The sequence below is a fragment of the Cyanistes caeruleus genome, chromosome 1 (assembly GCF_971803275.1).
Source record: "Cyanistes caeruleus chromosome 1, bCyaCae1.hap1.1, whole genome shotgun sequence".
In the NCBI taxonomy this organism is placed as follows: Eukaryota; Metazoa; Chordata; class Aves; order Passeriformes; family Paridae; genus Cyanistes; species Cyanistes caeruleus.
In genome coordinates, this window is record NC_141701.1 from 54,808,683 (window position 1) to 54,822,698 (window position 14,016).

The 14,016-nt window shown below is 33.3% G+C and overlaps 1 protein-coding gene across 3 annotated transcripts in view; it reads right to left on the minus strand.

Annotated features, from left to right (window-relative positions):
- Positions 1-3,789: 3,789 nt before the first annotated feature.
- CDH19 (cadherin 19) overlaps positions 3,790-14,016 on the minus strand; it is a 111,017-nt gene continuing 100,790 nt past the window's right edge. For 2 of the 3 annotated variants that reach the window (XM_086893667.1, XM_086893685.1), the window contains 3 exons: positions 9,046-9,163; positions 6,839-7,090; positions 3,790-5,265 (listed from right to left, as the gene is read on the minus strand). In XM_086893667.1, the coding sequence (XP_086749793.1) occupies positions 4,769-5,265; positions 6,839-7,090; positions 9,046-9,163 (867 nt within the window). In that variant the 3' untranslated portion in view covers positions 3,790-4,768. The remainder of the gene's footprint in view (positions 5,266-6,838; positions 7,091-9,045; positions 9,164-14,016) is intronic. The other variant, XM_086893678.1, reaches the window with a different exon arrangement.

The window sequence follows — 14,016 nt, forward strand, 5'->3', positions numbered from 1 at the left end:
AGAAGCTGTCTAGGATGTTTTTACATTCAGTGGTGGAAAAACAGATTAAGACTTTTGTGATGACAAGATACAGGAAAAACCTGGTAGATGTATTATTACTTTAGACACTAATCTTTGAGAATACTTACAAAATAATTGTAAAGTAATTGTAATAATACTTTGAATTCATAAGTGATATAAGTAAATTATCATTTGCAGCCAATGAAATGAAGTTCATAAGGAGTCCTCACTATTAATAATTCAGGATTTTTTTGACACTTTTAAGTCCAATTTACTGAATCAGTATATAAAAAATTCCTTTTCCAGCTTTCAAGCTACCAAAATATTTGTCAAAGACATTCTGTTTAAAGTCTTGTCAGAGTAATTTGTAATGACAGAGACTGATTTACTTACAACAGTGTCAGAAGTCTTCATGTCTATATATATTACTATGGATAAGCTTGTATTCTTTTAAGCTTTAATCTAATAACTTTTGTAGTATCCATTTGGTCAGATATATGTATGCAGATTTTATTGTCTCTCTACAAACCAAACTTATTTGAACCCCCATATGTGGAGAATAACTTACATTGTAAACTTTAATATTATGAAAGTATTATCTAAACAATAATTAAAATGTATGAGGAATTAAGAGCTTTTGATATAATTTTCCAGTTTCTGCTATTTTAGAATTTTCTGAAACACTGATATTTTCTAATTGTATTCATTAATTTTTGCTCTTCATGCCATATATCTATCTGCCTTTTCTGGCACACATCGTGTTGAGTCCTATACATATTTCTGATTCATGTTGTTTCCTGTGGGTACAGTGTTTCTGATGTATTCTAGTGTTATACTGATGTAACCAATCTCTCTGTATGCATGTTTTATCATTCTGTACATATTAGAGTTAAATGTTACTGTTCCTGAACTCCATGTATGAGACAGAAGGCTGGTACAGGATCATGTATGAAGAATTTTTCCAAACAAATATGAAAACAACCAAATAATTTTTTTCAAATGTGTAACATCTTCTTTGTTTTGGTTTGGTTTTTTGTTTGGTTTTTTTAAAAAAATAATTCTCTTTTTCTTGTTAAGACATAGGCTTACCAGTTTTCTGGTGGAAAAATGTTACAGATTTTACCTATAGCTACTGGGTTTTTTTCATATAAATTCTATTCTATTTGTTTGTAATCTGGATCAAGGGTGAAATGCCTTCTTTTCCAGAATGTAAAATCACATAAACTCCTTGAACTTCGGCTCCTTAGAGAGCATATACTAGATCTGACTTTCAAGCATAAAATGTACACTCTCTTTTAAAAAAAAAAATTACCCTCATCTGACTGGGTGACCCCTTATAATTAAGAATGAGTGTTAAAACAACCAGATTTCCAATGCAGATTTTGAAAGTAAAGCTAGGGGTGTAATGACAATACCTGTGAGAAAAAATGTGGTAGAAAAATTACGTGAATTGAAGACTAAGACTATCCTCAGTAATATGCAGTTTCTTCTCAGTGCTATCATAATAAAAAACCTTCATCAGGATGTATAAATTCAAAATAAAACTGAAACTTTTTCTTTTGGCTTAATTGATAAACAAAATACATTTTTCCAGTCACAGCAAAGAGTCTGAAGCTGCAATATGCTATCAAGTGATCTGTATATTTTTTTTTAACTTGAGACATCTAAATGCTTAGATTTATTATATATGCATAGGCTTAATTTCCTTGGCTTTTGTACAACAAAACAAAACCCACAACACTCTGAATGCATATGAGTGAGAATGAAACAGAAAGCAAATCTTTTGTCTGTTATTTCACCAGTTGTTAATTCACCAGTTCTGAAAGTCTCTCTCTTTACCAAGCTACAGAAAAAGTCATCTGTAGGAATAACTCTTCAAAGCATTCATATAAAAAAGCAGCATTCCTTTCACCAGAGAATAAGTCTTCCTTATATTCCCTTGGGCAGGTCATGAACAGCTGAATATTTATTTGTCATCTGTCACCATACTTGCACTCTTCAGCCAATAATATGAGTTATAGCTAGTAATCAAATTTTGAAAGATAAAGATAATGGAGCATTCTATTGGGAAAACCATGCCACAATTTAATAAATTTCATCATCAAAAACTACAGCTTATAACTTATCCTTCATTAATTTCATGTTACTCATTATTGTGATCTCTTATATGGTAATTTTTTTGATAGAATGCTTACTTCCTTCAAATAAGAAGACAATTCTAAAAAACCTTTTTCTACACATTTTTCAGCAAACTTAAAGGAAGTGTGAAGTTACTAAGTAAATTCAGTGGTTCTTTTCTCACATGTGGAAATAAATTGACAAGGCTGGATTAGATTGAATACCAGGAACCTTATAAAGTGTGGTCCAGTAACAGCTAGGAATGACATCTTGTTTCAGAGCAAAACATGCCCTTTCTCTGCTATGTAAACATGATCTAAGGCTTTCTCAGCCAAAGACCATTTAAGATCCACTGCAGGTCATTATTCTTTTTCACACAGAAATTACTGACAATGATCTACACAAGTTACAAAAACTGTGCTAGTGGCATGCACTACTTATAAAAAATTATTTATTGTTAAAATACCTCACAGTAAGGAGAGAATATTATAAACACAATGGTTTAGTGTTCAAGGCTATTTTCCCACATAAATGGACAAAATCTCTGGATTGAGAATGGATCAGACACTGTTATCCTTTTTGTACTAAATACAACCTGAAAGCACAAAGAATTCCCTTAAAACCACTGTGACCATCTGTGGAATAAGGATTTGTTTAGGGTATAACCCACATAAATCTATAGACCTAATCCTAAACATGAAGTTTTCACTATTGTCAACAACCAGCAGTGTATAGTTCTCTCTTTCTCTAGTCCTCTCCGTGGAGAAAAAATATTAATATGTAAAATATTTTCTCAAATATAAGTGATTTTGCCGCATCTGTTTAAAAGCTATAGGAGTAAAAGGTTAGAGTCATCAACACAATGTTTTCATTTGTCCATCTTTTAAAGCTCATTTGTAGCTGCTCATTCACACTGGCATCCTACCATGAGACTGACAAGAATAATTTGTTTTTCTTATGAAGCAGGTGCTGCTTCATCTGCACCTGGTCAGATGGTCACTCTGCCCCCTTGCCCCCCTACCCATAATTTTCCAGCTATGAATATAATGAATAATATTTCCATCCTTACCAGGCCTCACACTGGAAATTTCTTCTGATTTTCAAACACCTCCATCTTTTATTTTTAGGTACCAGGAATTTAAACTTTGCACTGGTACTTTTCCACTTAGCCTACATACCTTGGTTTTCTTCAGTCATGAGCATCTGTAGTAAACATTGCAGAATTTGTTTGTTGGGACTGGTTTATTTGTTTGTTTCTTCTTTACAAAAGCTTTCCTGACTGTAATTCAGTTGCACTTACCTAAAATCTTACTTAGAAAAAGAGGGAAAAAAAAGAAAAACAGAAAGAAATATGTTGCATAATTTGGTTTGTCATGATGCCAGCTTTTAGATGATTGAATCAGTTGATTGCAGGATATAACTTCTGTAAAATGAGTACTTAATGAAAGAGATGTGAATAAAATACAGGAGTGTTGTTTTTTTCCAGATAGACCATTTTGAAAACATTTGATGACCTCTGTTCCAAAACAGCTGATGGGTAGTGGTATACATAAAGAAGTATTCTGAAGTAGGCTTATATTTGTTATGGAATGTTTGCAAAAAAATACAGTGTGAAATTAATTTTGAAATCTTACTTGAGTCTTGCAGAATGATTCAGGATCATTTTCAAAGTGGATTAACATTTGAAGCATTTTATTATCTTATTATCTAATGTCATACATAAAGTTTTATAACCATCAGTTTAGCATTTTAAAGATTCTTAATATTGTTATAATAAAACTGACTACTGCAGCTAATTTTATTTTCCATAATAAAAAAATAAATCTATGATGGTAAATCAGTCATCCTTTAAACTCTTAATAAAAGGAAAAATGCCTCTATCTGGACATCATTTTATTCTAAGTGCAGCAATATATAATGTGGTCAATTGCAGTATTTAAGTTAAATATTGATTCTTTTTCCTATCTTATATGCCAAATTAAGTATTGGTTTACACATTTTCCAATAGCTTCATTAAAAACTAAAATGGCAGCAAATACTTGCTGATGTTGTAATGGGTTTTAATTTTTATACTGAAAGGAAAAGACATTTGTTTTAGTTTTATCATCCTAAGAACAATAAATAGATGATTTTGTGAGCGCTCCCGAAAATAGTATTAGAATACCTAGGGTCTACTTTTTCACACAATTATATTTTTATAATAAAGCCTTATACAAATATGCATGTTTAACTTTGGTTAATGTATGTATTCAATTGCAACAGCCAAAGTCTGTCAGCTTTGGAAAACATTTAAAGCTTATGGATGACAGAATGTTTACAACATCCATTTATGGCTTTGGCTCCTCCTTTTGTACAAGCAAGATCCAGATTTTCAGTATCCAGAAGAGGATCTGGATATCCAAAGCAGCACAGTTTGCATTTAAGCACTTGTATTGCCACAAGGTTTTCAAACTATAACCTCCATCCCTTCATGTGGTAGCACCTCTGCTGTGTTTTATCCTTTCAAGAGGTTTCCACATCCTAAACTTACCATATTAAAACCCTTGGCTCTTATTTCCATTTTTAATGTGGGATGAGCTCCTTTCTAAAGATCCACAGTTGCTTTTGGTTGCTGAGACTTAGGAAAACAAAAGAGCAATTCCAAGAGTGCCTAATCCCACAGAGTTTTATGGGAAGAGTACATGCCTGCAAGCTGTTTAAAGTGAGGTCCCCACTCTGCAAGGTAGTCATAGCTCTGATCCATGTCTGATGTGTTTGAACCCAATGAGCTGAGGGATCCTGCCAAGGAGCCGGTCCCCTCAAATGCGTACGTCTGAAGTGAGTCATAGGGAGGAACGCTAGGATCTGTATTTGCTTCTTCAAGCTTTTCTGAAATGAATTGCCTGAAGATTGCACTGTCTGGGCCAACCTGCAGAGACTGTCTGTAGAGGCTCTGGATTTCGGAGGCCACCTTCTTCCGAGGTTTGTGTGTTCGCATGACAGTACGTGTCCTCAGTGCTGAAATATCAAAGGCTTCTGTGTCCTCCTCGCCCCCTCCTTCATCGTCATAACTGACAATGTTCTCTCTGAATTCTTCCATCTTCTCTGAAAAGGGAGGTTTCTTCTCCTGTTGCTGCTGTCTTATGGCTACAATTGCCAAAAAGAACACTAGCAAAATAAAAAGAGAAGGGACAAGGGAAAATTAAACCAAACTAGAGACTTTGAATGTGCTTGGAAAGATTAAAAAAATTGCTTCTTATTTTAGTATCAGTGCTGTTGCAAAGTGAAGCTATCTTAACAAATTTATAGAGCTGTAATTTTTATGGATTTTATGGTTTTGAGATGAGCAATGGGTGTGTTGGGAAAATGGCTACAAAGGGACTTATAAAAAAGGCAAATTAAATGGAGCAGTTCTTTTGGTAGATGCAAATTTGAAACTGATGGAAGCACAGGTTATGCTTTTTGAAAGTGCTTTTTTATCACATAATATATCCATTTTGCATTCTGAATTTAAATTCTTAATCTCTATCAGTCTCTCTGATAAAAGCCCCACCAAGATCAAGTGAAAAATGAGACAATGAGCAAGATATCCTGAGCTAGTTGAATCATTCAGCTCTACAGACTATGCAGAATGGTGTTCAACTATTTGTGTTGTGCTGGTTTTCAATTTTGAAGACTCACTAAATTCTGTGACATTTTATTGTCAAGGCCTATGAATCAGATGATCTTATTTCTTTCATATGTGATAAGTTTCTTATTTTTTCTTTTAAAACATTATTTTTTAATCCCACATAATTTCATTTTAACTGAACAATCCCATTGAATTACTCTATGACTTTCAGAGAGATTAATTAATTCAGTTTTAACTATATCTTGCTGCAGTTCTACTTAATAAGTATCTTGTGGACTGAATTTTTTTACTCAGAACTTAAAATGATACAACTACCAAGAATTACAACATTTTACTTAAGAATATGAGGACAGCTGAAGTAGTTCTTTTTTCTACTTATTTAAAAGAAACTGTTCCATTTGCTTGGGAGATACCAACATAAGTCTTGAAAGCACTGAAAACAAGAATTTCTACTATGTATTCACAAGACAGGTGGTTTTAACTTTCCAAACACTTTACCTGGTGAACCCTTCTGATGGTTTACTTCCTACTTGAAAACTAGTTTTCAGAGATAAATGGCAAATTTATTATATATAGAACATTTCATTATTTAATTTTAAATAACTACAAAAATGCATTCAAAGAATTAAGAATAAAAAATTAGTGTTTGTAAAAATTGTAGTAGATTAGGTTTTTTTCTTCTTTTGGACTAATATATTTATCTATATCTCTGCTTTGGCTTTTGTGATATTAATAGGCCCAGTAGACATCACGGGTTTATTCCACCTGGAGAGAGAACATTTCTACAAGAACCCAAGAAATCACTGATGAGTAATTCCTCTGATCAGTACAGACTTTGGGCTCTGAAATCTTTATTATTGCAATGCCAGGAAAATAAAGAGGACCATGACTCAACTACACACAACTTTTAGGAAATTGTGTTAGAATTCACATTTTACTGAAAACTGGGGAAAAGAAGGGAGAAATTATAGTTAAGAAAAAAGGAAAGAAATAAAAAATTTGCCTTATTTCAATTTTTCCCCGTGGCTCAATATTCCTAGTCGTCGAGTCAAGTGTCCATCATTTTTACTTAACCAACCCCTCTGTAAAAGGGATTGTACTTGTACTTACCTAAGAATATTAATATGCAAGCCAAAACAGCAACTAAAGCCTCTGTGCTGAGACCCAAGGAATACATGAAAGCTCCGTATCTACAGTAGAAGGTGTTAACTTCAGTGTCGCAGTCGCAGAGAGTGACAGTGAGAGTATTTGTGCTCGTCAGAGGTGGGGTTCCATTATCCTCAATTAAGATTGGCAAGTAGAAAAAAAACTGCTCTTGCCTCCTGAAGCCACTTTTTCCTGTGAAAATTCCAGCTGTGTTATCTAGAAGATAAATTATTGTGATGATATGCATTTATATATTCTGTAACCACGACAATAATATTCAGTGGAATCTGACATATTTAAAAACAACAGTACTCTCAAAGCTATGTATTAAGAAAGTTAAAAAAGTTAAAGCAGGAACTGACATTTGGTGCATACCTTATCAATCATGAATAAATTGCATTTATTTTTGGTATATGTACTCCAGGGACAATAAAAGAATTTGACCAGTGAGTGCTGGTATTAATGTTCAGAGCTAAAGAGACTGACATCTTTTTCAGTATCTGATACCTGCTCAGACTAATTAATTGGTTCTTAAAATGGTTCCATTTATCCAGCTGCTACCAAGCCAGAAGTTCACAGATAAAATATAGACAGTTTGCCAATCAAAAAGGTTAAAAAGTGTGTCTAGCAGCACATAGTGAAAACAGGTGGCAAGGGAAAGAAGAGAAAGAAAGAAAAAAGTCCACTAAAATAATCTTTTATTTCTTTCCCTGGCACAAAAATGAGCTAGCTGGACTTCTACCACCTAAAATAGCAAAAAGATTTAGATGCTTTCACTTTGCTTTGTATTTAACTATTAGTATTTAGAAATCTGTTCTGTAAAAAACACAGTAAACAGCTTAAATTCAGGTCCTGCTGCATATCAATCAATTCAAATTAGCTTGCTGCAAAATAAAATAGTCCTGCCTACATGAATGTGTAATGAAAAGGAGAAAAAATAATCTAGAAATATTTCCATGTCAGAATTATTTCTCTTGGCAGAGTGAAAGACTGCATGTGTGCATATGTAAAAGTAGGGGAAAAAAAGGATTTCTACCATTATCTGTACAATACATCTGTACAGTCTACTGAAGTTAACTTCCTCACATGTAAGTTGTTCTAGGTTTCTATCATAATTCAGAAAGTAATTCTGAGATAAAATACTACAGATCTGCAGTCTCTTTTTCTCTTCCTTACGGCTATCACAATTCAACCAGCCATTTCTGTTGAATATGGCAGAAAGGGACAGCTTGAAATCTGATTGCATGATATTTCAAAAGGTTTTGTTTTCCCCATTAGAAGCCACCAAAAGGAACTCAATGGATTGCTTTGTGTGAGGGTCTGCTTGGGTTTTGGGCAGAAAGAGAAAAGGTGGGAAAGGCACATTGCTTGTGCACAATTTGACCTTAATATAATGACTTAGCTCTTTCTGGAAAGGAGTGAGAGGTTAATTAAGATGGGAATTGAATTTTTTATTGATACATAGGCTAACTTTGAAGATAATTGAGAAGCAGTTTGCCATTTAACGTATTTGGAACTTTCCAAAACTTATTTCCATTGATTTGTTCCCTTAGCCAGAACATTCAAATAATTAGCATGGTCAATAAGAACGATGTGTACTTTAGCTTAGTCTGAAGAAGCTTTTCTTTGTAGTCTCAGCAGACTGACTCTAAATGGTCACTTCCTGGAAATTCCATGAGATATCTCACCTATGTTTTCATCTCAGTCTGGTTTTGCTTGATATTATATATTATGAAATAAGATTTCTTTCCTAGTTATCTGTTTTTATAATGTTGGTCTTGGTGAATTAATGAAATAATATTCCTATATTTATATCAATCTTTATAATGATCTTATTTCTCTGGCAAATAATTTTAACAAGAATTTTGGAATTGACTTCCATATTCAACATTAAGAATATAATTTTTAAGGAATACTGGTATATTTTTCATCTTAGCTGTTTTTTCTTTCCTTTAAATAAAACTGCCTTTTGCTGTTTATATTATTCACTTAAAAAGGAAAATAAACTCTTTGATACTGTTGAATTATTATTTTGAAGTAGACCTCATGACATGTCCAATTCTTATAATGAAAATTTCTATTTAAATAGAAAGTTTTAAGCATCTAAGAACATGCTGGAAGTATGTATCTTCCATTAGGAAGGTCTTAAAGAACTACGTGACTGACGCTACCTTGATTGTCTTTGACAATAAAATGTGAGCTGTTTGCGTCCTCCGGAGCCAATGAGAAATAAAAATGGTGACCTTCTGCTGGGTCATCTTGATCCACTGCACTGATGTTTTGAATTAGCTGGAAAATAAGAGAACAGAGTTGCTTAAAAGTAAAAGAATTTCCTTGTTCTATAAAAAAATAACAAGGATATAACAAGTATGTTAAACTATTGATGTTGAAGACGTGATCCGTGAACCTGTATTGAGTGCATAATATGAAAATATTCAGCAAATACCCAAATAGGTTTATTGAGACTTATATTCTGCAAGTACTCTAATTTTTCATCCTTTTGAGACAGGCAGGCATTAAAAGCTTGAGAAAATGTAAAAGGTTATCCATATCAAATGACCAGGAGCAAATGACAGCTTCATAAATGAAAAAAACATATTTCAAGTACTTTGTTCTTTTTATTTTTTTAATCTAAGGTGAACAGTACATCATTGTACATTTGAAGAAATCCTTCTATGCAAAATCTATTCTATTCAAGTCCACAAACGCATTGGTATCATTCAACTGGTATATTATAGCTCCAGTAATTAACATACATTGACAAGTTCACATGCTGAATTTTTGATTCTGGATATTATAACAGATTGATTATGGAATTTTTTGGCTGCTTTTTCTTAAGAAAACAAAATAGCCTTCATTTAGAAATATGTCAAACCAGACAGGCATTGCAAGATAAAATAAAAAATAACATTCAAAATAATATTTTTCAACTCTCTAAATAAACAACCACACAGTTAACATAATTAGCAATATTTCTTCTTAAAACATCTATATTTCTTATATTTATCAGTAAATATTTATTTACCAGCACATATTAATGAACATCCTTGGTGATCAGGAGAAAAGCAAACTGCTGGAAGTCCACCAATTTTCAGAAAAGAGAGGGTCAAATTTGAACTTGGGCTCTATATTATTAATTATCTCATGCCTTGTAGATAATTTATACACAAGAACTTGAAACTTCAACTTTCCTCAAATCACAGATCACCTGAATAATATAAGCAGTGCTTTAACAGTGAAGCAGTAAGTCAATGGAAGTGGCTACTGCTGCTTTCATCTGTGCCTTTGAAAACTCTTTTCTCGTTAAATTCTTTCTCGGTCAAAGACCTAGAACTTCATCGCACATTCTTTTTCTTTTCAGGCAAGCAAAGTTTGATGAAATCATCACAGCAGAATTCAAAATGTGGCTTACACACCAAAAGATTTGTTTTCTTAACACAGTTCCCTCTTCACATGTGAAATTTATTTTAAATCTGTATTTTCACTCTATGGAAACATGAGGACCCTTGAATTTTTTGTTTTTTTTTTTGATTGCCATTAATGAAAGGCATAATTTTTCAGTGATTTCATAGTGTACAAAGGAGAGACATTCTAGAGGGATATTTGTTTTCTTCCCTCAGAACTAACAAATAGCTGAGGTGATGCAAATACAGGTATAAAAATGCAGGTCGAGAAATCAGTGAGGAGAAACTGACCACTCACATTTCCTTGATTACCACAAGCTTCATTTTTTTAAGGAAATGTAGTTTTCAGAATATTCTCTATATGAACAGCAACAGAATTTATAGATTTTATATCCAGTCTGAACTGCAAAGAAGGACACATAATATTTTGCCACCTACCTCAAAGATAACTAAAAAAAGACTATATGGGCTTTTCTTGAAAATTTGCTGGCTACATATTCACAGCCACAGATGAGAATAAATCTTGGTATGGGCATATGGCTGCCCTTAAAATTCAAGCTCTATTAAAGTATACTAAATATGCAGAGTAATATAATGACCTACAAAATCATCTTAGCCACATTTAATTTGTTGTATTTTGTTCTGGTTTTAGTTCAGTTACTTGGTAGAGAAAAATCACCTACTTGCACACCACAACCACCAACAAAAAAGTGATTTTCATTCAACCAGACATCATCAATATCTTTTGAAAACATGTTTTTAGGAGTATATAATGTGTGAAATTCATAAAATTACTGCAGTTATGAATGAGATTTTGCTTTGCTATTTCATTATTGACTGCCATATTTTACCTACAGGACGTATTTGAGTCTGTACCTTTTATCTATATCTGATTCAATCAATGAAATTCTAAGGAGACTGTGGTTAACTGAAAAATATAACAAACCACCTGCCCTTGCTTTGACCTGTGCTGTCCTCTTCTGCAGAAACCTAAGATTCCTGTGGCTGTTCTAGGCATATTCACATGCCTTCAAGGATTCACTTTAGCAGCAGGGGAAAATTTGGAACGTAAGGTCAGGGCAATCCTTATTGTTTACCTCTCACTGTATCACTTTCACTGAGATTCAACAGAGCCCAGTTTAGTCTACAAAATATTCAGAGAGCAATAAGTACCTCTGATTTTACTGACTCTGAAGGAAAAATCACTTAGAGTGAGGGAAATCCTTTTTTATTCCTGGTTTCCTAGTTTTTTGTACATCTAACCTGGGAGATTCTAGCCTTCTACCAGGGAAACTGGCATCACATACTCAAAAACTGCACTTACTTGTGTGTTAATGTTTACAAACCTTCTACATTTTAGTGTAAAAACAAAAAATATATTGAATGAATTATTGTTTTTGCAAAGTTCCGTCAGTTGTTTTGTTGACGTGGCTGAAATTTAATTGCTTTAAAAATTCTTATTTCTAGTCTCGTTATTATAGGAGCTTTAAAGATCCCACAGTTCATTTAAAAATGGGCATTTCTTTAAAACAGAGATTAATTCACTTGATTATTTTTGAAAAACTGAATTAAGTTTATGATGACTTTTGAGGACTTAAAGAATGCAGTGGAATATCCCAATGTGTTATCAAAGAAGGAAGTTGCCATAAAATAATCTACTGCAAGTGTAGATGGGAAACAGGAAGAAATTACAGGCCTAAGTGGAGGTGAAGGTTTGGAATCTGCACACCAGAAAAAATTCCACTGTGAGGACTTGTGATAAGTGTAGATGGCAACAATAGGAGGACACTGGGTCTGATAAATCAGATGAGAGTAATCTATCTGAACACAAATTCCCACCCTGGCAAACTGAAAAAGGAAGAAATTCCTTATACATATGCCATCCCAGGTTCTGGAAGTGGCACCTATATTCTATTTATCTTGTAAATTAAAAAAATGTGGATTATGAAGTAGCTGACTGACAGGTATTCTCTACAAAACTTCATTGGAAATTTATTTCCTCAACTCCAAATAGTCTTCTTCGGTTGGAATTATAGAGAGGTCCAGAAGGAGGGGTCAAAGCTTCATTGTTACAGCCCTTTCTGCTTCTATGGGTTTTCAACTAAGTTAAACTTCAGGCATAAATTGCCCATCTGAACAACAACCAGTACTCTTAATTTTGATGCTAGAGAACTCAGAGTGTAGAATTTTGAGTCCTTTGTGTGTTAGTCCTACTAATGCCATTAGAGAGACGAAGGGAAGTAGAAACATATTTGCTACCTCTCTTTCCTCTTCAGTTTCTTTATTTTGTTTTCCGCAAAACATCCTTCAGTAGTTCCAATGTGGATTATAGGATGTGAGAGACCTAACCACACATTACTTTTGGGAGTACAGAACTGGTTTTGGTCAAATTGGCAGAAGCCATATAAGCAGTGAAATTTTTCTCAGTCACATAATATTTACTGATCACTAGAGTTTAGAGCAGGTAAAAGATTAAAGTGTTAATTACTACAGTCAGGACTGTATGTTCCAGGTAGACCTTTTACCTCAAGACCCAGGGTCTCCTGTTGACTGCTTCTGTTTTGAAAAGAAAATCAACACAGTATTGAACTGATTTATTTGGGTCTACTGTAAATGTTTCTGCTCAACTATAAATCAAATTTACTTATTTACAAAGAATTAACAATTACAAAGCTCATGCCATGACACTGAGGTGCTTTTTTATGTTTGCTCACATATGCTAATAAAGTTCTCCCACCTGTGCCATTCTGCTAAGAGATAATGTTGTGAAATCATGGTCCACATAAAACAGAAAAAGGAATTTTCCATGGGCCACTGTACCCACTGTTTCAAAACATCACACATTACACTCAGTGCATCTTCAGGTATAGCTTAGTGTAGGAGTCTGTTACATTATACATTGCTTTCACAGCTTCATCGTGTTTTTACACTCTAAAGGATGCATTCATTATTGGTGTTTTTTTTAAACTTTTTATTTTCTTATCATTGCTGCTGAGATGCTTTTTGTAAATGTTGAAGAAAACATGAAATATTAAATAATAAACATTGTCTTACCCTTCACTTTCATTTCTCTGCTAATAAAAATGATTTTGCATCATGATTTGTTAGAAAGGATCTCTTTTAGCAAACTACTTGTTTTGAACAGTAATCATATGCTTGTAGAATTTGGTTAAAGATTTCCTCTCTTTCTTTCTGTCAACATTTCATTATGTAGAGAAGTAATAGCAAATGAGTACTTGTCACTTTCACTGTAACTGATTATTATTTTATTATGTGCCTAGTACTGAGTAAATAAATTTGTTGGGTTTTTTTCTTATCTCTAACTTAAAGTTCCTGCATACTCAATGACTTCTTTGAATCTAATAAAAATCTCTAAGCAAGCTGCAATAGCAGGCACTTCATATGTGACCCCCAAATTAAAGGAACTCAGAATTATCAGAATAAATATACATTAGAGCTAACACCATTAATTCAGAATATAAGTGTGTTCAGTATAGCCTATCTTCAGCTGCAATCACCTTCCTTTCCAATAGGAAGAAAGATCAATACTCACAAAAGGGCTGAAATTACCATGCGTAGGTACGTTCTAGATGGTCTGCTTGCTTACATATAATGTAAGGATTTTGATACGGTCAACAAAAACTTTCAAGCTGCATCTTGCAGATGAGTTAATGTATTAATATCTTGGGAATTAAGTTTTTTTGATATCCATTCTTGATGAGATGTCTCCAGTGTTAC